The 25,515-nt window shown below is 37.8% G+C and overlaps 1 protein-coding gene across 4 annotated transcripts in view; it reads right to left on the reverse strand.

Moving 5' to 3' along the window:
- LOC146459902 (intermembrane lipid transfer protein VPS13A-like) overlaps positions 1–25,515 on the reverse strand; it is a 101,854-nt gene that overhangs the window by 31,105 nt on the left and 45,234 nt on the right. For 3 of the 4 annotated variants that reach the window (XM_085088631.1, XM_085088633.1, XM_085088630.1), the window contains 25 exons: positions 25,327–25,407; positions 24,224–24,456; positions 23,042–23,189; positions 21,688–21,772; positions 20,327–20,377; positions 19,405–19,532; positions 17,381–17,553; positions 16,457–16,545; positions 15,888–16,168; positions 15,696–15,818; positions 14,549–14,701; positions 12,942–13,035; positions 12,276–12,650; positions 10,873–11,250; positions 9,583–9,960; positions 8,945–9,006; positions 8,697–8,816; positions 6,830–6,958; positions 5,840–5,974; positions 4,809–4,889; positions 4,676–4,717; positions 3,730–3,876; positions 2,751–2,828; positions 841–927; positions 335–486 (listed from right to left, as the gene is read on the reverse strand). In XM_085088631.1, the coding sequence (XP_084944757.1) occupies positions 335–486; positions 841–927; positions 2,751–2,828; positions 3,730–3,876; positions 4,676–4,717; positions 4,809–4,889; positions 5,840–5,974; positions 6,830–6,958; positions 8,697–8,816; positions 8,945–9,006; positions 9,583–9,960; positions 10,873–11,250; positions 12,276–12,650; positions 12,942–13,035; positions 14,549–14,701; positions 15,696–15,818; positions 15,888–16,168; positions 16,457–16,545; positions 17,381–17,553; positions 19,405–19,532; positions 20,327–20,377; positions 21,688–21,772; positions 23,042–23,189; positions 24,224–24,456; positions 25,327–25,407 (3,803 nt within the window). The remainder of the gene's footprint in view (positions 1–334; positions 487–840; positions 928–2,750; positions 2,829–3,729; positions 3,877–4,675; positions 4,718–4,808; positions 4,890–5,839; positions 5,975–6,829; positions 6,959–8,696; positions 8,817–8,944; positions 9,007–9,582; positions 9,961–10,872; positions 11,251–12,275; positions 12,651–12,941; positions 13,036–14,548; positions 14,702–15,695; positions 15,819–15,887; positions 16,169–16,456; positions 16,546–17,380; positions 17,554–19,404; positions 19,533–20,326; positions 20,378–21,687; positions 21,773–23,041; positions 23,190–24,223; positions 24,457–25,326; positions 25,408–25,515) is intronic. The other variant, XM_085088632.1, reaches the window with a different exon arrangement.

A 25,515-nucleotide genomic window follows, 5' to 3' on the forward strand; every position in this document is an offset into this window, starting at 1 on the left:
GCTTTATCTGTCAGCATGTTTTCATGTCAATATCACTTGCAGACGAACTGACAAACAAAATCCTAAATGACTGACCGCCTGATTGACAGTCTGCCTTGCTACAGGCAAATTTTACTTCTCCCTGTCATAAACTCCCCTTGAGAGTGTATCCCCTCTAGACATGTCCAACTGACTCTGCAGGTGGCATTGTAGCCGCTGTAATATATAATCGTACACATAGAAAAATAGCAAACTTGGTGTCCTGAGAGCTATTCTTCTACCTTGGTTGGATGGTCGATTACCATGAAAATGTGAAATGGTCATACTAGGGTGTTGTATTATAATCAGTACAAACCCAAATCCTGCTGGCCTGAGATAGAGTGCAGCTTTGTGAGCCAGAATAAGAGGGACGCTGTAGACACTGTCAGGTTGAACTGTTGTGATACGTGAAAGCTGTTCGTCTTTCTTGCATAGCACGTCCATTGGGATTGGGAAGTGATTATTGATCTGTTGTTAAAACGGACGAAAAGACAGAAAAAAGCTTCAAACCAGATGTTCCCCACCCAAACTACAGCTTGTAAAATTGGTATAAAAGATACCTTCAAACTAGAATTTTTGTTCTGAATACAGCTTATGATAGGCATGGAATAAAATGATGTCCTCTTAAGTGACTTCTTCGTTAAACCAGGAATCGAAAGTAGGGAGGGGATTTTTAAACATTGCATTGTTCCAAGTTATTATTCTTCGGCTACTCTGTTGGTTGGTTTGGATTAAAAGCAATCATTTTCCCCAGTCAAAATTCCAAACTTCGAAAAGAAAAATAAATCTCTACTTTACTACAGCACTGGTGGCAGAACTGACCTGTAACGGCGACCTAATTGTGACTGTCCTCTGGCCTTCCCCACTCTCCACTTGGATAACAGCTGATACAATTAACCCTGCAAGAAGCTAAGGAAAAAAGATAGTATTTGAAACATCAGTGTTCTTTCAAAAGCTGTGACAGAGGTTTTACACTGTTAAATGAAAAAATAAAAGCAAAAGAAAATAATAAACAACAGAGAAATTCAAACCCCTAAGTAACAACAAAAACAAAGAACACTCCCTTATAAAACAAATTAAAATAATTTCAAAACAAGTCCTGTTACACAGTACATAAAAAACGAAAACAAAAGAAAATGATACAGGTGACACGATGAAAGGACATAAAAAATACATGGCAATGAAAAAAGGAAGTAATTGATGTAGAAAAAAGTTTCAGTATTACGCTATATGTACTAATGCACAATACCATAAATGCTCCTGAAATATAAACCAACAAGTCAGAATAGAAACATAGGCTACAAACGAGGAAAGAGAGAAAAGGGTTCATGATTGCTCTATTTAAAGTACTCATGCTGCGTGATAGCCTACTTTAACCATTGTCAAGCAATGGTGTCGCATGTTGCACTGTAACGTTCTATTTCCAGTTTTATTTCACTGCAAAGTTTTTTTTATTTATTTTAATGTCTTTTTTCACCTTTATGTCAGGAATGTTATTTTATTTTTATTTAGCAGATTTGCCCGGACAAAGACGCCCCATTAGTTTATCTAGTACTTGCCCATCACCTCATCTGGGTGAAGATCCGTTACCAATACCATTTCATTTATGGTGCTCATTTCTGGCATTAATATGATGGTTTCTACCAACTGAAATATAAGAATACTAACTAAGCATGCATGATTATGTTCACTTAAAATGATTAAATGTCAGATTGGAGCACTGCTAGATCATAAAGCTGTAGGGCAACTTTCTATTTGCAGTTTGCTTTATCTATGATCACTTATCTTCTATCAGGTTATATTTATGTAACATGCCTCGCTGAATGTTTGGTCAAACCATGATAAAGGGAAATGAGCATTGTTCCCTCACACAGACACTTAAATACAAGTGTAGTAGAAATCGATTTTCAAGATCGTCCACTTTACATCCCATGTTTGATTGAGACACAAACAAGATTGAATCAGTGATCGTAAATACATTATACTAAAACCCGCAAGTACATATACATATTTGTTTGCTTTTTAAATGTTCCAACAGTGTGTTCGGTTTGATAGAAAAACAACAGGGATCAAAAGTGATAATTTATTTACTACGATTCATGATTTACTTTACAAATAAATTACACAAGAAATTAAAAGTAAAAATATTTGTCATCGCTGGTGTTAGATTAATGGCACGTTTACAGTACATGTATAGTTGGTTTGCATTGCCGCTATGTTGGTAAACAAAACAAAAGAAAATTTGCTCACTTATTTTGCATAAAAATTGCAGTTAACTCCCAGAGGAGAAAAATCTTATTGTTCCTGAACACCAACATGGCCGCCATGACGTCACGTGCAAACCATCAATATTGTTTATCTAAGGGTATGTACGTTAAAACAGAGCTTGTAACAAAATATTTAATCATAACTTATCTAAAGTTAAAGTAGTTTTGATAAAGGTTATGGTTTGTTTTCTTTACTACTCTCTTTTATTCTTAATTATTCACTTCAAAGGGCTTATCAAATGTTATGGTTTTATCGTTATGAATTGTTCAAGAACAAGTTAGAACTTCTTGTCCAAAACTGGAAATGCTGTTGTTAACATGTGCAACCTTTCTAAGGCATATTTATTTGTGACAGCAAAGGACTGTTTAAAATCAGTGAAACATTTTTTGTTACTAATTACGGTTGATCCTGTGGGCTTCTTTAGATCTAACGTAAACTTAAGCAGTATTCATTTAATTTCTTACTTTTTTTGGAATGATGTTGTGCAGGATGACTCGTGATTGTTTTATTGAGATTGCCTTCAGCTCATGATAACCTTGCACCTTTGAGACAAGCAAAAAATAAATTAGACTACAAAACCCCATTCTTTTGCATCAATACAATGAAATCGTAGTCACTTGGCATCCACCACTCCATTACCTAAATGCACTGAGGCATTTTTCACAATACAAATAAATTAAAAAATTTATCATGGTTCCATATGACAAAATCAAACAAACATAAACTGTTGTGTACAATGTAAACCCTAATCTGTTGCCAACCATTTCCAAAAACATGTTTGGCACTCTTGTTTTCGTAAACTGTTCAAGAAATGTTTCATACTCAAGAGTTGAAACTATGAACGTCTTTGATTTAATGGAATTTTGTTCAACATTCTTCTTCAGCCGACATTATTTTGAGCGATGATTTGACTTAAATAAAAAAATCAGTAAAGTGGTAAAGGTATGATTGATAGAAAGTAAACAACAACTGTGAGTTCGCTATTCCAAAAAGTAGCTAAACAAAGTTAGCAATGGAAATGGAACGTTTGCCAATTGTTACTGTGAAATGTTTTGTTCCAGAAAATATCCAAACTCGTCCCTGCTGACAGGCTAAGCTGGGATATTTAAGGAGAAATCAGGAAAAATCATCTTGGATTTGATTTTAATCCATTTAAGACAAGGCGTCTTGACAAAACGTTTCCTCTATTCATACTCGCAAGCTTAGGAGACAATAGTGTAGCTACTGTCCATATTACTGTTATTAGATCAGTTACCACCTGTTGCTTACCATAATTTTTGTTCTACTCAATTTCGGTTGTCAATGTATTAAACTGGCATTGTCATGTTCTACCATTCTACTAATGTGTGTGCTTTATGTGAACTGAGCTATTGGCTAAGGATGTTTGACATTCCTACCAAATCTGCAGTTTATCGATGGGATGTTATAACAGTTTAGACTCACCTCAATACCAATGCTGGGACCCGCACCAGAGATACTAGCTCGCTCAAGTTTGCTGGCTCTTTTATCAAATCCTTTTGCAAAGCGAAGAGAAAGACTCTGACCAGGGGCGATTGCAACCATCCCATCACTACCCACAGCAGAACGACTCTAGTAAACAAAAGGGATGCAGGTACACAAATGAACATGATTGCTTGAACTTCAAGGCCAGGGCCAGGTTGCATAAAAGATCAAAAGACAAGTGTGAGTATTATAAACCGTCTTTTACATTCCGAGGGATTCTTTGCTGCGCTTTCATGAATGAATTAGTCCAAGAAAGAAAGCATGAAAATCCTTTGGAATCCAGGTAGTAGCTTCCAAAAAACTACACCTTAACTTGAGGCCTTATGCAACAGGACCAAGATTCTTATTCAATAGCAAAGTCTACATGATAACCTAAATCATCAAATGCAGCCCTCTGTAATTACTGCTTTAAAAATAAAGACCGTCTAATGTACTATATGCCTTTCTATTGCTCAACGTTTTGTGAAACTGGGTTTACAATATACCAGTGATAAGAATTTGAAAGCTATGATGACTTTTACTTGACACTTAGATGCCCTTATAACTACAAGCTTTCCTCCACATTCAGACATTTGTGTCAATTAACTTCCATATTGGTATTTTGTAACAAAAAGAGTTCAGACTTTACTGAGCTTTTGAGAAATATTGTCTGATTGAACCACCCAACCGTCTACTAACCTGTTTGAGTTACAAAGTGTACTGATATGAAACAATCCCCAGGCGGTTGCTTAAAGTAATTATTATCGGATCATGATTGAGGACCATGATTGGCTAGAGTGAATACTTTCAAATGATATTTGGGTCAAAATTCAATCATAATTAACTTTTTATGCCCAATATGAACACCGCTTTAGAAAAACGAAAGTACTAAAGGATTAAAGTTTACCTCCAACTTGTTTCCTGGTCGTATTTTCACTTCCATTCCAAGCTATTGAGAAACAAACGACGGTTCATTGTTAGATCACTAACTCAAATTAACGAGAAGAGCTTGATGCACTGTCATAAAATTGCTCCCAAACCTCATTCCATATCTGATATGGAGGGATGTCTTCCAGAGCCACCTCTGCTGAGCCTTGCAGAGCCACAGCCTCTTTGAAGGCCTAAATGAAAGGTAAGAAAATATAACTGTAAACCTAGAATAAAAGGAATCATGGTACATTGAGCTTATATATTAGTTATGTACTCATGTAAGATTAAAATAAAAAGAAAGCAAACCGTATGTGGTTCCTAAATGGGTAGCCACCTGAACTTATTTTTCTTTGGAACTTCACTTGATGATTTAGTGATTAATTGCCTTCAAATGGCTTACTCTCTACTTTTTTAAGTTTGTTCAACGTGCGAAATTCAAGTGTGTTGGCAGTTAGTCGTTTTGCCTTGATTTAAACTTCCACTTTCATGATTCCGTGAAGTACAAGGTTCTACTACACTGGTAAGTAGACAAAATACAATAGAGAAGACTGTTTTTCCTTGGCATCAATGCAAAAAAAAAAATGGCTTTCACTCAGTTTAAAAGATTTTGCTTCCGAGTTGAGAAACGTTCGTTTAATAAACTTCTGAAACTATCAACAACATTTCACATAGTGGTCCCTGAATCAGCTGAGAGGGTCTTCCGGCTTGTCAAGATTCCTAACAATTAGCTGCTCATAAACTGTGACGTGAAACCACTTTCTGTTGTTGTACACCCGAGGAAATGGAAACGGTTGAGACATGTGCTCTGCATGGGGATGATAGTCTTGATTATGATAATGAATACTGCACAACGGAAAAAATTAAACTGATTTCATTTTGAACCACAACAGGGTCAAGGATTCTATAAAGAGTTCTACTGAGATGGGCATCAAGTGCAGGCGTTGCAGAAGCAGGATCAAGGTGACATGGTAGAGAACAATGAAAAGGGGATTAAAGAAATGTACCTTTAAACTGGAAACAGCTGGGCACTAGTGGAACCCTTATGTGCCACTTAGTAATCCGGGTCCTGAGTGACTATGTAAACGTTTTCTTGTTTGTTTTTTTATCTTCCAGTCATGAACTAAGGTGTTATTTGACTTACCGCTCCAAGCTTCGTGAAGACATCCAGACATGTCTTTGTCACAGTCAACTCCAGCTTATCTTTGGATTCAACATTCAGTGACAAGGCCGCTTCAGAACTGTCATCCAAATTGCTATCACCATTTGCCATAGAAAACTGGTAACAGGGAAAACAAGAAAAGCAAAGAAACTGTGTAAGAAATTGGAACTACTGAAAAGGAGTGCAAACACTCAATCCCAGCTATCTATAAACCATAACAAGAACTACCCCACTTCTTTTATATAAAAGCCATATTTGTTTTCTTTTGTTTCCTACAAAAGACGGTAAAAGTAGGGTAGTGTTCTAGGTAATGTTTTGCAACGTTTCTCTTAAGGGGAGGAGGGGGGGGGGGGCAACTATTCAAAGTGGTTGACATAATGTAAATATGGTATCTGCTCCCCATGTTACATGAACAAAATGACCAAGATTCAACTTGGAAGCACTGGATCTGGCTTTCAAAAGCAGAATTTAGCTACAGCTGGACTTGTGTCAACTTGCAACACAGTTTCAAGGCTTCTCAACGCAATATTCTGTCAACTCCTTTTGTTCTATACTCTTTCCCCCTTTGCCTCACTCCACAAGTTTCCTGCAATTCCACTTTCTAACAAAAGTAGCAGAAACCTTGGATAATATTTAATCCCGGACACACTACTCGATCTGAAAAGAATTCTGGCCCTGGTTGTCCAAAGAGTAGATAACTCCATCCAGTGGATAACATGTAACCCCATCCAGCACACGTTAAATTGAATACAACGTTTACACTTGTAGTTTACAAGCTGGGCTGCTTTTCAAAAACTAGTTAAATAACCATCGTTAAAACGTCTAACAATGTTTCTTGGACTCGTTTTCTACATGAGCATGTAATAACAAGAACCCAGATTGTGGTCATTATAAGATTAAACACTTTATTAAAGTGGACCCTGGTGTTGATTTCTTGTGAACCCTGCTGACTCAAAGAACGCATTTTGTTACCTCAAGATTGAGTTCCCAATGTCGGTAAACCTGCCTATCATCTACCACTGGCTCAATAAGAGGCTCCCACTCAGACACATTCTCATTGAAATAGTTACCAATAAGGCCAACTCCTGCACGAACGGTTAACTGATGACAAAAGGAGAAGTACATACTCAGACGTTTGCAGGAAGTTTGTCATATGAACTTGGTTTAATGGCCTTAGCTCCAACGCGTCTCCTGTAGCTCAGTGGTAGGCCATCCGAACTAGTAAACGGAAGGTCTTAGGTTGACTCCTGTTGGAAGAACTCGGATTTTCGTTTTCCGAGTTTGCTTGTCACTGACTGAAAAATTCATCTAGCATTTATTCACCAGGCTAAAAATATAACATCACATTTCTTTCACAAAGAAGTATTATTACATGAAGCTGTGAATGCGACAAAATTAAATTGACAAAATACAATTGTAAGTCGACCAGTTCGTCCTTTTTTTTTAACGAAGACCTTTAGAGGCTCAACTTATCAGCAGGTATTTTCATTCATCCTAAGTGACACATTGGTGCAAAAACAAGAAGCCTGGAACACGTTTTCATAAGCTTTAACAACCCACTTTTAGCTCTCTGTTGAATCGGGTTCATTTAAATTGCTAAGAAATATATGAATTCCAAGACAGTGTATTCTGTAACTCGCAGTATTGCCAGAATTTTGATTTTTCTGGGCAGTTTTACGTTTTTGTTACCTTCTGAGGTAAGTACCTTCGATACCTTTACGGTTTTAGCCCATCATATGTCTTTCTGCTTTTTGCTGAGTAACTTTGCAGCTAAATTTCATGTCATAATAAGGGCGATCTTGTTCAGAAAATTATGATATACAAGATGACTGATTGCTTCACAAATGACTTAACTTTCCCGTCACATAACATCAAACTTAAATAATTCATCTTGTCAAGGTTTTGGAAGCTCTCTACCACAAGGAAATTAAACTTGAGACTTCATAAAACAATCTGATTATAATGTTTATGGTGTTCGCTACTGAAAACGGAGAATGAACCTGCTCTGCACAGGGCTGCTTCTTTTTTTTTTTTTTTTTCTTGTTTCATTTCGGACATTTCCGTAACCAGGTGGGGCAGGAGGTACATAACTCTCAAGAGCATTACAGCTATGACAAAACCTTTCTCGTGTGTGTATTCTAAATATCACGATTTTGTGCCAGTAACTGACGCGTAAGCTGGTGCTTCTAGAAATAACTAATTTTTCTGAGGAAGTTTATTACGGTAAAATAACGAAGACAGATCACCACACTTGTTCACTAATTGACTGAGCTTAGCCAAGTAAAACATTTTTCACTGAGTGTAGGCTTATGCACAGCAAACGTCTTTAGGTTTGGTTCACACTGGCAACGGAATTGGAAGTGCAGTTGGAATCAGAAGCGAAGTAACCTCCCATTCCAATGTGAATACAAAACCGGAGACGGAATTGCAACCGTAAGTTCGTTGGAATCGGAAGGGTCAGAACGTTTCCTTTTTCTTCCGATTTCGATTCTGATTCTGTTGTTTGCGATCAAGTGTGAAGTGGTTGATCGGAATTGGAAGATCAAGTAGAAGGATCAACCAATCCCAAAGCTCATTCCCAATCCCTTTACGTGAGATTTAAAACGGAAAACATGGCGGCCTTCCGCCATTTTGAATGAAAGGGAGGCTTCCGTTTCTGCTTCTGTTGTATTGATTCACACAAGGACAGAAGATTTTTCTGATTTCGACTCTGATTCCGCTTCTATCGCTTATGTCACTAGTGCAAACTAGGCGTTATTAAACTCACTATCAGCCAAAAAATTAAAATGTAACAATGAAACAAGAAAACGTTTAAGAACAAATCTCAAGGTATGCTTACCGCTGAGGACCAGTTCCTTATTTCTCCTTGTACAGATCCATCAACAGAAAGGAGTGGGATGACTTGGCCACCAAACATACCCTCCATCTTGACGTCAAATCCCTCCATTTCAAACACCAACTAACATGACAAATCCACAATAATCAATACATATGTTTATAATTTACATATACATTAGCTGCAATTCCCAGGCAAATCCAGGACAATGTTTCCTACCCTTTAGATTACAAGTTATGAAAATAACTTACCGTTTCTTCCTTACTTTTTTCAGCCTCATTAGCCTCAATGTGGTCGGGAGCTTTCTCTTCAACTGAGGAATCCAAAACAATGTTTATTATAAGTGCCGTTCAGTATTCTTACAAGGTAGAAAAACGAATCTCAGCTACTACAACAACAACATTCCCTGAATTGGCCAGTCAACATTCCGTTTCTCAGAAAGTTGATGATGTGTCCATCACTCCCACCATTATTATGTTACATTCATAGGCTGGATGGGTGACTTGAGATCACGAATGGACTCGCAGCGCCTGCAAGATCCACCTTAACAAGCTGACACAAGGATTTGCTTCGATGTGCAAAATTTAATTTCCATAAATGAACAATGAAATTATGTGAATATTTACGCATTTTTTATAAGTTGAGATAAATTTGTAAAACAACAATACCATAAATTATTTTATTTGCCATCTCCTAAGGGGTTTTCAAGACCTTTTTACAAACTTCATAAAACAATAACAGGGCGCTAGAACACTGGATAAATATATTCATGACTATTGCCACACACTGGAATCACAATCATGGGTTGGACTGCAGAGCAGGCAGAACTAGAAAGAACATGTTAGCAAAGGGATGTACGTTCAGTGACAGAAATGCATAAAAAGATTACCTCCAACTTGAACCTCTTTGGGCAGCAGTCTCAGGTGATAGAGAGAGTCCCATGTCTCATCTCCATCATCCAGCTTCACGTGATACTTTGGCTCACTTGGTTCAGAAGCATCTACTTCCATCACTGTAGAACTGTAATACCGTGGCTTGTTCTTGAACTTGGCTATCACTCTTGTACCAGGTTTAATATTGGCAGCTTTTGGAGGAACATCGGGGATGACCCTGTGAGACGCATCTTTCAGTTCATAGAGGAACTTGTCGCCATCGTAGAGATCAACGTGTAACTTGGTTCCCTTGTACGAGACAAATCCCTTGTAGTACCTTATTTTCGAGGTATGTGCCCACACCACGGTGCCAACTCCTAACACTCCTTCAGGAACTAAAAGACAAAAATAGGTTGACTCGTTGTTTCATATCTGATTATGATAACAAGATTGTCAAGATTAATACCATCTGACAAAACAAAACAAAAGATTAATACCAGCTACTCCAATAAAGTTTTCCAAAGAAATCACCCTCCAAACACGTAATGACGCATTTTAATATCCGCCATTGATTAAAATGCTTCACTACTCTCAGAGACTGGGAGTAATTACTTGATGAGCTTTATTGTAAATAACAATTCATTCCGAAAAACAACGTAGGAAAGAATACATCGATTGCATAACATAGATTACAAACGTGTTTAAAATGCAGATAGAATGTGTAAAAGCTACGAACCTGTGGCTACAACATCACATAGACACAGGGTTGCTAAAAATGACAACCCGACGCAAGAATCTAAAGTACAAATGTGGCTACAACAGGGATAGATCAGCCATTGGAACAAGAAAAGCATTGGAGTCGTGGCCATTAAACCTAGCTTCATTTCCTTTTCATGTATTTTCTCTTACTTGGTATAGGTTACTCATTTTCAATTGAGTTTGCGATTGGATTGACAAAATAACAGAATGGGCAAAATGTATTCAAAGTGTTTGAAAACGTTAACTTGAAGGTTTCAGAACAGTTTTATCGTTTCTCTTCACTTGTCTATGTAGAACAGTCATCATAAGAAAAAAATATCCCAAAGAAAAGAAAGACGTAAAGTTTCCTGGAAACATATACAAAGCTGTGAAAGAAATGTGATGTTATGTTCAATCCTGGTGGACAACAGAGGTATTTTCAATCAGTGACACACTGGCAGGCATAGTCAGAAAAAGGAAGCCCCAGTTCCCCCACCAAGAGTCAAACCTTTGACCTACGCAAGGCTTCTGACAATTGCGTCTACATTTTTAAATTAAAAAAAACGTACCCTTTGCATTTCTTGTCATTAAGATCCGCATTCCGTTAGGACTAAAAATCCAGGTGTCACCACCGCTTATGAACCTAACACGATAGATGACCCTCCCCTTCTCTTCCAAATGCTTTATTTCAGCAATGTTTCCAGCCTCCCAAGAAAAGCCATCAAAGGTGGCAATAACAGTAGTTCCAATTTTCAAGGCTGATGAATCTGGAACAATGTCTGGTACAATTGCAGCGCTGTCGTTTACGTCTACTATTTGCACATCTCCGCCATAGATTCGTACCACCAGCTTGCTGTACGTTTTGCTTGATACAAAACCCTTTTGGTACATGTCATCTTTGCACCTGACAAACACGATGGTCGAGACAACAATGTCTCCCTTTGGCACTAAAAAGAAAATGTACATGTTAGAGTACTGAATTATATTCTCGGTTTGACTTAACTTAAATAATTTTATTTCTTAACATTGTTATTTAAAGTCAGTACAAGAGAAGGGTAAGTGATAATTTTGGAAGAAACTGGCAAAAATGATAAAACGTAGCTTGGTTTGGATGTGTGAATGTTCCCGTTTTGGTTTATGTGTTAAATGTTCGTTAATGTTTGTTTCTGGTGTGAAAGTACTCCGAGAATTTTCTCACAACAGCACCATTGATCCGCCCTCCTGGAAGTTCAGGATGGTCTAACAATGAATGAGCACAATGTTAGCCTTTGGGATTCCATTAAAACACGAACACACACAATTGTTTCTGCCGCACGTCATGAAGGAACACATTTAACCTTCCTCTACACAAATGAGACCTCCAAAATGTAAGGAAAATCTATCAATGTTTATTTGGGAGTAGTCCTGATTGTGAACATGAGGGACGACTTGAAGAAAGGATAGTACATGCCGTGTGAACACTGGTTATGAACAATTTTTATGAAGATTACGGCTTTTTATAATAAACGAGTTTCGGATGAAACGTCATCCATCTTCAATGCTGCTGGCTTTACGAAAACTTGGTCATGAACAATAGGGAAGACCAGAACAAATGAGCTATCAAAAATGTTCTGTTTTATTTGATGGCTTCAAACTGGTTCACGATGTAAAGGGAATTTTGATTAAATTCATCAGTTGTTTGAATCTGCAAAACTGAGCGATCTTGTGGATCATTCAGAAGTTATTTCCCACAGTTAAGCTAAGAAAACGATTAGACTTATGTACAAGCTGTTTTGTGTGCTTCAAAAGTTTGCTGGATCTACTGCAAAAATGCTGACGTATTAAAAAACTATTTCTGTTCCATGTCTTTGCCATGTTATGTTATAGCAAGTTGCATAACAGTCAGTTGAAACAAAAAAACAACAACAACCTGACGAATACCTCTCCAACATGGACCCGAAAGCAGTTTAAAGACAAAGACAGAAACAATTACCTCCGGGTTTGATGGTAGTGAGGATGCGAATCGTTTCCAAAGTGTTCCAGTCTTCCACCCCATCCCAAAAGTCAACCCGATATAGTTTCTCTCCATTCTCCTCCTTATTTTGAATAACTTTTCCCTCGACGTACGAAGTCTCCTTTGGACGTTTTGCAATCACCTGCACGCCAATAGCAAGATCCTTGGGTTCAGGATTCTTGTCAATAATGACAGCTGAAATGTCATTTGCGTCAAAGAACATTGGCAAGCTGTTATCGAACTGAACGATGGGATTTGCCAGAGCAGACAGGATGAACCCAGGATCGTAGTTGTGATGGTTAGTGAGCGACCTGGCCAGGACACGCCTCCCAGGGACTAGCTGGTCCTCTTGAACTAGAATTATAGTGGATCAAGTAAAATCATGAAAATATGTGACTTCCTAAAGGCAAAATTCATTTTACTTTTAAGACCCCTAGACAATTAACAAATAAAAAGAAACAGATGGTCATGACCAACACTGTGTAAAATACAAGCAAATTGCACTGATCTAAGCTTGGTTGCTCTAACTTTAATGTGTCGGTATTATGTTGACGAGAAATTGCATGTACAACACCCTTGGGACTAACTACGTGAAGACTAGATTACCTTAAGGCCATTCACTCCACACGATGAATCATTACCTACCGGGTGATAGATACCATCTGTCCTCAGTTGTGATTGGCTTTTCACTCCAAAGCTCTACTGCATTTTCAGTTGATTTTGTTTCGCCTTCTTCACTCTTTAACAAAGAAAAGAAAGTTAAAAAAATATGAATGGCGACATGATACAGTTCAAACGTTTGAGTCTGTGAACTTAATGTGGAATGGTGACCACTTATAAAGTTAGTAAGCAGCCCTTTCCTGTGTTAGTTTGTTTGCTTGTTTTTGTTTTGGGGGTTTTTTTGGTTTTTTTTTTTTTTCAATTTATTGTCTCTTAACTTTTAGAAAATGGTGACCTTTGTGTGAGAACAAACTTGTTCTCGAGGTCAAAGCAAGAATATTGCTGAAGGCCATGGCAAGGATGCAGACATCCCAAATCCTTAACATAATAACAGCTAGAGTAAGTATGTGTTGCTTTGGTTTGGTTTTATGAAAAATCTGTTTTTAGAAGAAAATATCACATTAGCCACTGGTAGCAGGTTTTTCCTTTTTTTCTTTCTTTCTTTTTTTTTAATTTCGAGTATTAATTGGTTTATCTGATATCTATGTTCACTGTGATAAAGACGATGTCACAACTGTTGGTTACACTTCAGCATGGCGGAAAACACAACGGCAAATATTTTTGCCTTCGGATGGACAAATGTCAGACTAAGTCACAATTTTCATCAGACAAAACAATGCAGTCAAAACCTTTCGCGGGGCATTAAATCCCGTCACAGCCGTGAATTGTCAGACACTTGGAAATACCGTCAGCCATTGTCAAATGACCGACCAACGGTTACCTGCAGTTCTGCAGGACCAAAAGATTTGGGTAATCAAATATAGTGTGATTGGCTCAAGGTGAAGAGGACAAACTTAGTTTGTTGCTACTGCACGAGGCGAAAACAAAATCGCACTTATCAATGACTACAATAAACCTCTTGACCATAATAGCAAAGTTGACTCATTGCAATGCATGTCTACAAACCAAACTCGTCTCTGGATAAAAAGGTAACGGGTACAAAAGTTCACCTAATGCACGCTGAAAATGAGAAAGGCTTGGTGGCCAATTACACTAGGGCAGATACACAGTTAAGAAGTACTTTTGTACCAAGTGTTCACGCTTAGTTCTTCGATATTGATTTCAGAACCACAGTGCAGTGTTCAAAGAACTTTTTACACTATAATTCTTTACAGTATAATTATTTACTTGTAAACAAACACGGCCGCCATTTTGATTTTGATAAGCAGCACAAAAACGTTCTTTTCTAGTCCCCACTAAGACCTACAGGCAATGGATTCTGATTAGGTCAATATTTGCAGAAGAAAATTGGACAAAAATATCCCTTCTAGAGGAGAGGGGGGTTTAATCCAGGTTTAATGAATAAATTAATATCAATGTCAATTTTTGACTACGACGAAGAAAAAGAACAAGAAAAAGAAAAAAAAAAAAAAAAGAAACTCGACCGAAACCTGGACACGATCTGCCCCCAGGGCACCCCGCGTAAAAATGGCAAGACTAGTTAAAGTAAAAAAATTATATAGACAAAACGTTATTAATGCAGTGCATTGTTGCACAACTTTGCCAATCCTGCTCCCTCTCATAACACACACCTTAGCAGGAGCCAATGACATGAGACACGCTGTCAGTGTCCTGATGGTGGGTGGCGAGACATGGACATACGCCATTCCAGTTGAGACATCAACACGCATATTTCCACCTTCTGGGAGAGAGCTGAGCAACGAGATATGAGACAACTGGAGAACCTACAGAAAATACCAGAGTCCACTAAATGGTATAAATATTTATTCAAAACAGGGAGGAAAATGTTTCTAGAACATGCTCACTTGTTATAAGTGTATGTAAGTAAAAATGGTTCAACAAACTTCTTACGAAAATGGAGCTATGCCTGACAGTTGCCAAGCCAACTCTGAGAGTATACAACAGAGTTAGTGGACCCATAGCAACCCTGCGCGAATTAAATCCAACCTAATTCACTCACGTAGGGTAATGCTGACCAATTGAACTTAAGAGACCTAAGATGATCAGTGGAAACATAGCATGAGTCGATTGGGTTTACCTGAGCTCTGGTAGCATTATTTCTAAAGCAAAACTAAAGAAAACATCCAGTAAAGAAACAACATCACCAAGTGAGTGATGTGGTCAGTTAATGTTCATTGAACCTGATGTTGCCATGGCACCTGCATTAACATTTTTGTTTTTAGCTCATTTTAGTGTCTTTCTGTTACTTGTCGTTCCATTTTGGTGGTTCACTGAAGTTTTCGGGAAATCCAGAGATCCAAGATGGCCGCCGTTTGACAATCATGACGTAATTACCACATTCTTTGACGTCATCACTTCTCGCTGTGGACCTCAAAGGAAACGTCTTTGAACGAGCTATTTATCGTCTAAGTGTCATTATCACAGCTGAAATAGCCTCGAATTGTCTGGAATTTTTCTCAAAATGTATGAAGACATGCGCTCTCATCACTATATGACATTGAGCAGGGGTAAGAGGGGAGAGTGCATCAGGGCATTTTGACACTGGTTGTAGTCAAAAGCCTCGGGTGCGGGCTTATTTTAAGGGGGGCTCATATTCGGAACGTTCATTGTGTGGACCTTAATATAAAAGAATCTGCCTTCACTTTCCAAATTGATCAGACTTATCAGTCCCATTAAATCAATCTCGCCAATAAAAATTTTGAACTTTATATAAAAAGAACGGGAGGAAAGTGACAATCAGAAATCACTGACTCCTACCCTCGACTTGGTTGACTTTCTTCTGCTCTTGTCAAAAGCTGCTGATGTAATCACAACATCCGAAACGGAACCAGACATTTTCTGTTGACCATGGCCTTGGACAAAGTGGAAATCAATAGAGTTCTGCAAAACAAGTTGAAGAGCGAGTCAATGATTGCGATTGAAATTGATAGTCACCTTTAGTTTACTAACCTTCAAAAACAAAGCATTCGTGTCCTTATCCCTTGCATCTGCTAACAGCACAATTTCTGGGTCTTTGATTGAGATTTGGACAGTGATTTGAGGAGGCTCTTCATCTTCAGCCTTCGCTCCAACAGGCGTCTGTTTAGTGACAGCTTGAGAGGGCTGTTGGATAGCAGGAAGGGTAGGAGTTCCAGATTCATCGGTGTTCAATGCCGACATGAAGACGTTGGACAGAACCAACAGATACTCCAGGTTTACCACCACATCGAAACTCTGTATTTCCATTACAACTATTGAAATCAATAACGACAATGTTAACGCTTTGGACTGAAAGTCTACTGTTTATCCTGTCTAATATCTAATACTGTTGCATTTGTGACTAATGTAAATTATCATGTTAGGTGGACCTTGGTGTTTTGTTGTATTTAGTTTTTTGCTGTAAATTTTCCTCCTTGCACTGCACTTAATTGTATTTTAATACAGTTGGGATGGTGGCAATGTGTTTTCGTAGTCTCTGCAATGTCATGGTGTTTTTCCTAACACAAGTAACTTAATTCTCGGCAGGTAAGGAATATTACTTGTTTTGTCCTGATTAGAGGCTTGTTGGAACTGAATGTCTATCATGTTCTTTACTTCGCTTGAGCCTCCATCAAACCTCTCAATCATCCTACAAATAAAGAAAAAGGAACATCATCAGCCGTTATTAATTTTAGAGTTGGCTTTCCTAAACGTGAATATTTTGTTTTGTTCCTCCGTAACACCTGTTTTCTTCTTCACTCAATCTCGTACTAAATCTTCCATAATGTTACAGAGTTCTCATCATGAGTTCTCATAGTCATTGTGAAAAGATTTCTAAGTTTAACAAGCGGGTAGCTGTGTCACAAAGGTGTGTCTGCACTTCCAGTGATTAAACCATGTCTTAATCAGCAATTCATCACTACAACACATAGTACTGATTCCAAAACAAACCAGTTGTACATAGTAAAGTTTCCTTGCTTTTTTCGTCCTGAAAACTAACGCTGCATTTGGGAATTACGATTAATGTTCAGGGTACAAAAAAAATGAACTGAAATAGGTTTGGAAATGTCTTCATATAAGCGGATATCACCTTTTTTTACAAACTGGATCATTCAATAATGCCAATCTAGGGTTCTGATTGCCTGAGAGGCCATGGGATATCAGCCATAATACCATGCCTGAGAAAAAGCGGCCACTCAATTGCAATAACTAGCAATTTTCTTGGTTGTTTTTCTTTTAACAAAATAATTACTTCACTCGCGCTTGTTGGATATGGGATGATTAAAGCTGCGAGCATGACATATCCAATGTGTGCTCGTGGAACAATTGTTAAATATATATCAAAGACTATGATTCTGGTTATACTGCATCGTCCCACACTGCCCCTCTCCACGCAGTGAAGAACTATGCCGTAACAAATGGATCAACTTTTGGGAAGAATCAGGGATGAATGAAGAAAGGTACTTAATATTAATTCTTGTTACCGAGTCACGCCGTCTTCACTCTCTGGCCGTTTGTCGTCCAGCAAGCAGGTCTGCAATGTCACATTGGCATTTATGACAGAGTTGGACATAATTTTTCCTGAGGTGGCCACCTGAACAAGTGAGAACTGGCCCAGACAGCAGTCTTCATCCCTGGAAGATTTTTCACCTGTAGGCTGGTAATGAGACAAACAAGCTACAGTTGAACCTCCCTGAACAACTACAAGTGAAGGAGGATACGCCCAGGCCCAAAACAAGTGAACATGAAAGATACTAATAATGATGAAGTAACGATAAGTGTCAAGACACTACAAAACACTACCGTACATGCACTAAGGGCGCTTTAAGCATGGGCACAGTCTATTATCTTTGTTATGTACGGTAGTGGTTTGCGGTATCTTGACGCTTAACATTATTTTAATAATAACAATAACCTGTTTTCAGCTTATACTCGGGCCATATTTGACTGCATGGTGCGTAAGCTTACAATCTTTTGGCAGTGATAACCTCCAGCATCATTAATTCCCCCAAATCGAAAGATACAGAGATATAGTGAGGCAATAAGTAAGCACCACATAGAATTGCATTTCTTGCAGTCATAATGAAATACAGGGAAAAACGACATTTGTCATGCCAAAAGACACTATGAAAATAGAAACACAAACAGATTAAGTTTCTTCGCGTCTGTTCATGTGACCCCGGGTCATGATGACGCTAACAGCAATATCCGGTATGATCGTTGTGAAGGCCACATTCAATTAAACGTGTTCTCCGCTTTCTATCAAATCTTGTGGTGATCACTGGCATTGTATTAAAACGCAAACTTTTGCAAACGTTTCCCATCATCGTTGTTCAAGTCCGGATATTTACAGGTTTGGACAGAAATGATTTAAAGTAGTCATTAAGAATTTCCGAGATACTTCTCCCTATGAATGCTAAAATCTTAATATTTTTAGTCATTTGTGTCTTCCCAGAGAGAACTATCTCAATATTCTCAATATTATCTTAATAATCCTCAATTTTGAGGGTAGACTTAATAATACGTTTTGAAAGTAATTTCGTGTTTGCTCTGCTTTTGCTTGACTATTTAAAGACGCGTAACACCTTGTAAACCAATCAGAAAACAAAATTTTAATCAGCAGTGACTTGTTCACACGCGTTTTCCTATGCTTGACACATTTACTTGTAGTTGGTTCACTGCAGTGTTTGCCTCTGCTTTGAATGGTTAGACTGCTTACTCTGGGCATAGTTAAAGGGACACTGTCACGGCGATTTTGCTACATTTTCGTCAAAATGGCTCAAATATTTGACAAAGAACCTTTTTTCTAACATGAAATTGCTGTTAGAGCACCGAGAAGGAAATATCAAGGGATTTATCTGGGGAAGAACAAACTATATGCAGTTTTTGACGACTTCTCTACAATACACAGGAGGAACTTGAAAAAACTGGCCAATTTTTTCATTTGCAATCCATTTCCATCCTAGCCATCCCCAGCAAAAGATAATTAATAGTTTCTGTGCATTATTAGGGTTATTGTTAACAAAACTGAACCATTATTTTGAGAATTCCATCGCTTCAAATATGTTTTTTGGCTATTCAAAGTGACATAAAAATTCGGTGACACTGCCCCTTTAATTAAAGGCAATGGTTATAAAACCTGCCAAACTTCTTTGTTATATGTTTTTGTTTGCCCTTTTGCCCTTGACCCTGCACAAACAACAATAGAATTTGGAATGTTTTGGAGCAACTGACCAATCGAAACGTCTTTGTTAAGATATTCAACGGTAATGTGAATGTTAAAACAAAGGATTATGCAGGGTCGCGGCCCTTCCAACATAAATTGCAGCACCATTGTTTTCATGGCAAGGTTTCCTAACCAGTCCCTCAATTAACTATACTCTGGGTTTATTTTTGACTGACATGAAATCGCTTTTCTTGTATTTGGCACAAAAACATGTTGGTAACAATTTAAAACATTCCGGTAAAGAACATCTGTTCAACAATGCAACAAGTGTACAGCACTCACCTTGGCAGTTTCTTTCCAAAACACTGCTGCAGTAACTTCTTCAATCTCAAAAGAAAATTTAACTGTGACCCACACTTCTTCACTGACATTTGGTGCTGTAGCATCTGTCTGGTCCGCACCTTCAGCTTCTAAAATTGTTCATGTAATCATTAATTAAAACCAAAAGCAAGGATGGAAAACATTTGTTTGGTATGAGAGAAAATTGAGGTAAGAAAATTGACTTTGAACCAAGGTGGTTCCTGTTCAGCTGCGCAGACTCAGCTAAGTCAGATGGCTTTTCTCTTTCTAAAACTCAACCTTGATACGCATTTCATTGATAAATAGATATACATACACGCCAACTGAACTGCTTAAAGAAGCTGTTCCAAAAACGCCACTACAGGAAAAGCAAGCGAGGGGCATGCAGCCTCAGCTTGTTGACTCTAATATCCTCTGAAATAAACATGCTTCCAAACCTCACTTAAACCAAAATATCCCCACCACAAAAGAAGACACAAGATTGTATTCTTTTCACAAGAGACTACAACTTAAGATAAAGGTGGGCAGGCAAGCTCTATTACTGTGCCTTTCAATAACATACGGACTCTGAACTTCAACCCAGCTAACGATTTGCGTGTTTTACTGCCATCAATCATAATTACTGCGACAAGCGACTGACCAGAAAAATACAGAAACCGACAAAGTGGATCAAAATCCGCCAATCACAGCGCACGAACATGACCTTTTGACCCTGTTGAGCCAAACACTTTGTTTTCTAAGAGGTCCGCAGCAGTGATTGACGGCAGTGAAAAGCGTAACGGTTGATTGAATTTTGAACTTCAGAGTCCGCATGTTATTGAAAGGCGCAGTAATGCGAAAACTTCTTGCTAGAGTATAAAAGTATCATTTAATCCCAAATTAAAATATTAGAGCAAATTCTTACCCAGTCCTTGCTGAGCAATAGGCTTGATACTTGCTTCCAGTTGTGAAAGTTCTAAAAGTCGAATACAACGAATGGCGGAGTAATAATGAAAGCTGGTCAATGCCATTCCGATTTAAGAACAAATTGTTTTCCATAACTATGCTCTTCACTTAAAATACATTTCTTGACTAACTTACAACAACTATTACTTAGAATAAAACAAATAAGCTAAAACCAGAAACTTGGGGGGGGGGGGGAACTCGGAAACAAAATGCACACCTTCCCTCGTTCTCGGTTTCTGTTTACTTCTCATGCAAATATAAATTATGACAAAGTAAAACCCTCTCGACATGGTCACTCAATTTAGGCAAGGTTAGTTTTATTTGCTTTTTGTACAACTTAGCAATATTAACATAATATTTCTTGACTTCTGTGTATATGTTGTGGCTCAATTTTATCCTTATTTTAAATTTTATTTTCCATCGTTTCAAACTCATCATCACGCATTACCAAAATAACTAAACAATCAGAAAACAAAGACTATGATATCAGTTAACGAAAAGATAAGCGGACCTGTTTGAATTTAGTGCAGAGTTTTCTTGGAAATGTTCCACAAGGAAAATGAACACTCCCACAGGTTGCATCCTGGGGACAAAGGCTCTTTTGTAAAATGTAACCTTGTAACCAAACGGTCATTTTAAAATGTAAACTCAAACTAAGTTCATCTGAGCTTGAAATCCCAACTCCTCCGCAGAAATCAATTTCAGTAAGAAGTAATCCCACCTACGGAATGGCAACAAAACATTCTGGCGGTTGTGATTAAATCTCATCAGAAAAAGCATTTTAACCTAGCTTCCATGTACCTTTCAAAAATGATAATTTGACGATTTTAACAATATGAATATCCCCAAAACTTACCTGATCAAAGTGTAAAGCACGAGACGATTAGATGCAAAGTCAGTAAACCCGCAAAATGCCCCAAACTAAACCATTCAATATTTGACCAGACCCATCAAGAATTGCATCAACTATGTATGGACAAAATTTTTGGCAAATCACACCTCGTTGGTATATATATGTCACACACAGACCATGAATCTGGAAGTCTAAAGGTTACAAACCTGCGCCACACACATATCGCGTCAAATCTAACTCCTATGTCCTAACTTAACCAAGGGCAATTTTTGCCATGGCAACATGATTCCTCTTCTTACATGAAGCAACCCTATGCCATGCAAACTCCTCTGTTGGTTCATTAGTGCTCTTCACTAAGCATATCACTATGTAGGAGGACAATGGGAACGACCAAGAATGTTGCCAGATTCTCCCAACATCCTAAGTAGCTGTATACAGTGTTAGACTTACAGATAAACCTTAATTACCTGTCTCCACGGGAATGGTTCCTTCACTTAGGTTCTGGAACAAGATTCCCATTATGGTTCTGATATCATCTTCTCCAGCACACAACTACAGCAGAGGAGTGCATACAAAACAAATTGCTGTTACTAAACACACCACAATTTGGAAGATAATAATGACCCATGCATGTATAACTTTAATAGCAAATAACTGTTTTTGTAACTGATACAAAATTGTGTAAGAAAACTGATCTTCAAAATTAACACACGTAAAAACCTGAACTTCTAGCACCCTTCAGGGGACTTGGTCAGGCTTCGAACAGACGTACAAACAAACGAAAGTCTGGAAAATATCCATACTATAAGTGATAAACACTAAATAAATCTTACTAATTTTGGAATTGTTTTTCAGCGCATCACACAATAAAGAGGCGAAATAACATTTTCTAAGAACAGGTTAAGAATCGAATAAAGATGATACATTGTTACGGTCAACCCAGGTCACGCGTGAACAATATTTTTGAAATTTGAACGGAGTTTTGAAATTTACATGTCTGTTTTGAAAATTGCCAACGAGATTTCAGAGTTCCCGTATAAATTTCCCTAGCTTATTGACGGTATAAAGCTATGAATTTTTCTTTACATTGCAAAATTGAATATGTCAAGAATAACAATTGTTTCCCAAGTATTTTGAATCTTTTTTTCAGTTAATGCGTCTTTTTCGGAACCATTTCCAGAGAAATGTCCAACATTCCATTCACACGTCGGACATTACAAAGAGAAATTCGAATGTTCATTTCATTCTTGAAAATACTGTTCACGCGTGACCTGGATTGACTGTAAGAACATGAAATGAACAAATTGTCTTCATCATCCTGTCAATACAAAGAAATGACAAGAACTTGTCTCTCCTCAAAACAATACACCTTGTTTCACTGTACCATATAACCTTGACCTTACGTTAAGGCTGGGACAAAAGTTACAACACTTAGTGAAACAATGGCACATTAAACGTGAAAAAGTTTCCGCTCGTAATAATTTTTCATTCTACATTGAAAATTTTAGACTGGCTACATAGTAGAATTTAAATGTGTTGTGCCTTTTTCACTTTTTTTTAATCAATCAATAATCAATCTTTATTATATGCTTTAACAATTTTGTTAGCTAATTACACTCAACCGCATGTAGCGAGCGCTACACGAGTGGGGTAGTGAAAGGGAAAAAGAAATATACAATATAGTGAAGACACAAACACACTAGAAGAAATGAAACAGTGCAGCAATATAAGAGATGGAAAGCAATTACATTTTATAAAATAAATATTGCACCATATTGCACCATATGTCTGGGGTCTAAGACAAACAAATCCTAAACTGACCTTCACAGCATGCAGCTTCCCCATGACATCAATATCAGGAACCTCATGATACCATGGAGATAAGTTGCGAGCTAGATACACGGCTAGACTTGCTGGCTCCAGGACAAGACGGGTTGGTCCAATGTTTTCTCCATCTGTCATTATAGCCCTAAAGAGCATAAAGATATAAAACTGGAAACGTTTTACAGGCAAGACTAGTTGTTCCTCATTTTGTCATTTAATATGCTGAAGTCTACACACAACCACAAGTGGCAGTCTTCTTTTCTTGTCGTAAAGACCCATAGGAAAATAGAAATCAATTCTCCCTTGCATAATAAAATTCACCTTATTGCAGAAAAAAGTCAACTGTAGATGGCCCAACCAGTAACCCAATGCAAAAAACCTCACAAACCCAACATATCCTTTGATAAATAGTAACAATACTTTGTCTGGTTAGAGGAGCAAAAGGAGGTTCACTAATAATGTGAATCTGACAACACTGACTCTCCACACTACAAAGATGCCTGTAACATGTTTACTTTGTAGAATGTAATTGTAACGTGCCTTATTGTGGCCACCCAACAAACTTTATTTTTACAAGTTAGCCATAAAATACAAAACATGTTTTCAATAATTCGTTGTTGCATCACTTGCCTGTTGGACTTCGCAAGGAGGAATTGTGTAACACTGTGACACTTGTAGGTTCTGGAGTGATGTTCGTTTGATATAAAATCAGCTTGTCTACAAGCTCACTGGAGGCAATTCTGCAGGCTATTTCTGAGACACAATTTGATGTGGACTTGTCAAATTTCAAGTACTAAGTGGACGAACTATGCCAGGGAACAGATAGATAAACTTAGGGTAACACCTTTGCAACCAGAGTCTGTTCCGTCTGTAACAAAATCTGTGGACTTTCTTAATGACAAAGCTGTCTGTAACGACGTGGTACTTTTTACCATGAAGGATCTCCAGGCTGACAGAAGTTCGAATATGAAAATACTTTTCAATTATAACGCACCAATATTTAGCATATATAGATATATAGATATATAGATATATAGATATATAGATATATAGATATAATAACAGATACAGAGAATCTTCAAAAGAAAAAAATACTACTTTTTGGCTTCCATTGCAACAACTAAAGGCGAAGTTAATCTTGACTGCAAAGGTTGTAAAACTTGCAAGTGAAATTCAAACCTTAACAACTGCACAGACTTCAGCTCTACCACCATGTTGTCTACAACAACGGCGTCACTTCCACTGGGATCCTCCCCGGTCTGCACCAGATTGAAACTGTTAGAGACACTGAGGTGACCAAGGTTTGCAACCAGAGCATCATAGGAAGTTGAGCTGACAGGGATGACTATCAGTGGAGCCTGGATGGATACGGAAAGGCTAATTCTTGAACTTTGGGTCTGGAGGTTTTGAATCTATAAGGACAAAGAGTAAAAAAAAATCATGCTTTAAGCTAGATGTTATATTTGTACTTACGAACTGCAGGAAGTGGCGTCTAGCAGTACGTGAACAAACCGCTTCAAATCTGGCACATTTTAAAGCTGTGCACATGTTCAAGAAAGAGGGACAGATAGCCACCTGGCTGTCCTGTCGTTTTCCATGGTTTTGGCTAGCTCTTTAAAGAAGACAAAATAATATCCACTGAACAAACTATTTCCAACCTGACTTATTTCATGTGCTGGATAGAGCTGCCTACACTTTGAATAACTGGCACAGTCACCTGGTCATCCCATAGTTCTTCATGGACCAAAGCCACCTTTTGAACTTTATGGAGAAATTAGTTTCGTTTCAAGGGGACCAGTTTAATATTTCTGAGTAAAAGCAATCTTTGTACATATGATTTCCTCATAATGATACACAATGGAAAATATAAACCGTGTATAAAAAAGTGGTAGACACAGCAACATCAGCATGCCATAGCAAATTGTGAGACAAGCTACAAGACAAACAAGTTCAGTTAGGAACGATATGTAAAGAAACATAAAAGCCATATAGCTATGATGAATTTGTAAACAGACAATGACAACAACATATTACGTAAATGTTGTAGATCTGTAATTTGTTGAAAAAATCCCTGTCCTTCTCGTGTCATTCTTGCAAAGCTTGTTCTTTTTAAATTACGAGGCATTTGCCAAGGACACGTTTTCAGAATACAATGAAACTTCGAGCTTATTTTTCAAGGGTCTCTGTGGCCGCTTAAATTGCTTTATATCTGCAAAGATCACCTTTTATGCGCTTATACTACTTCTTGCTAAAAGGTAAGCACCATGTGGCTGTTTACTTACAGTTGCAGTAGCTGACTCAGCTGCACTTTTTCTGGCATACTCCATTGCATCCTTTGCTCTTTGAAACTTGTTCAAGAAGTCCTGATAAAAATCATAAGTGCAATTGCTGTTCCCTTAGGCTTCAGTGAAAGTTGTGTTAAATCACTAGGTTGTACTCAACATAAAAGAGACAAAAAATCGTAGTCTTTG

Source organism: Pavona decussata, unplaced genomic scaffold (assembly GCF_977016875.1).
Source record: "Pavona decussata unplaced genomic scaffold, jaPavDecu1.1 SCAFFOLD_215, whole genome shotgun sequence".
NCBI classification, from domain to species: Eukaryota; Metazoa; Cnidaria; class Anthozoa; order Scleractinia; family Agariciidae; genus Pavona; species Pavona decussata.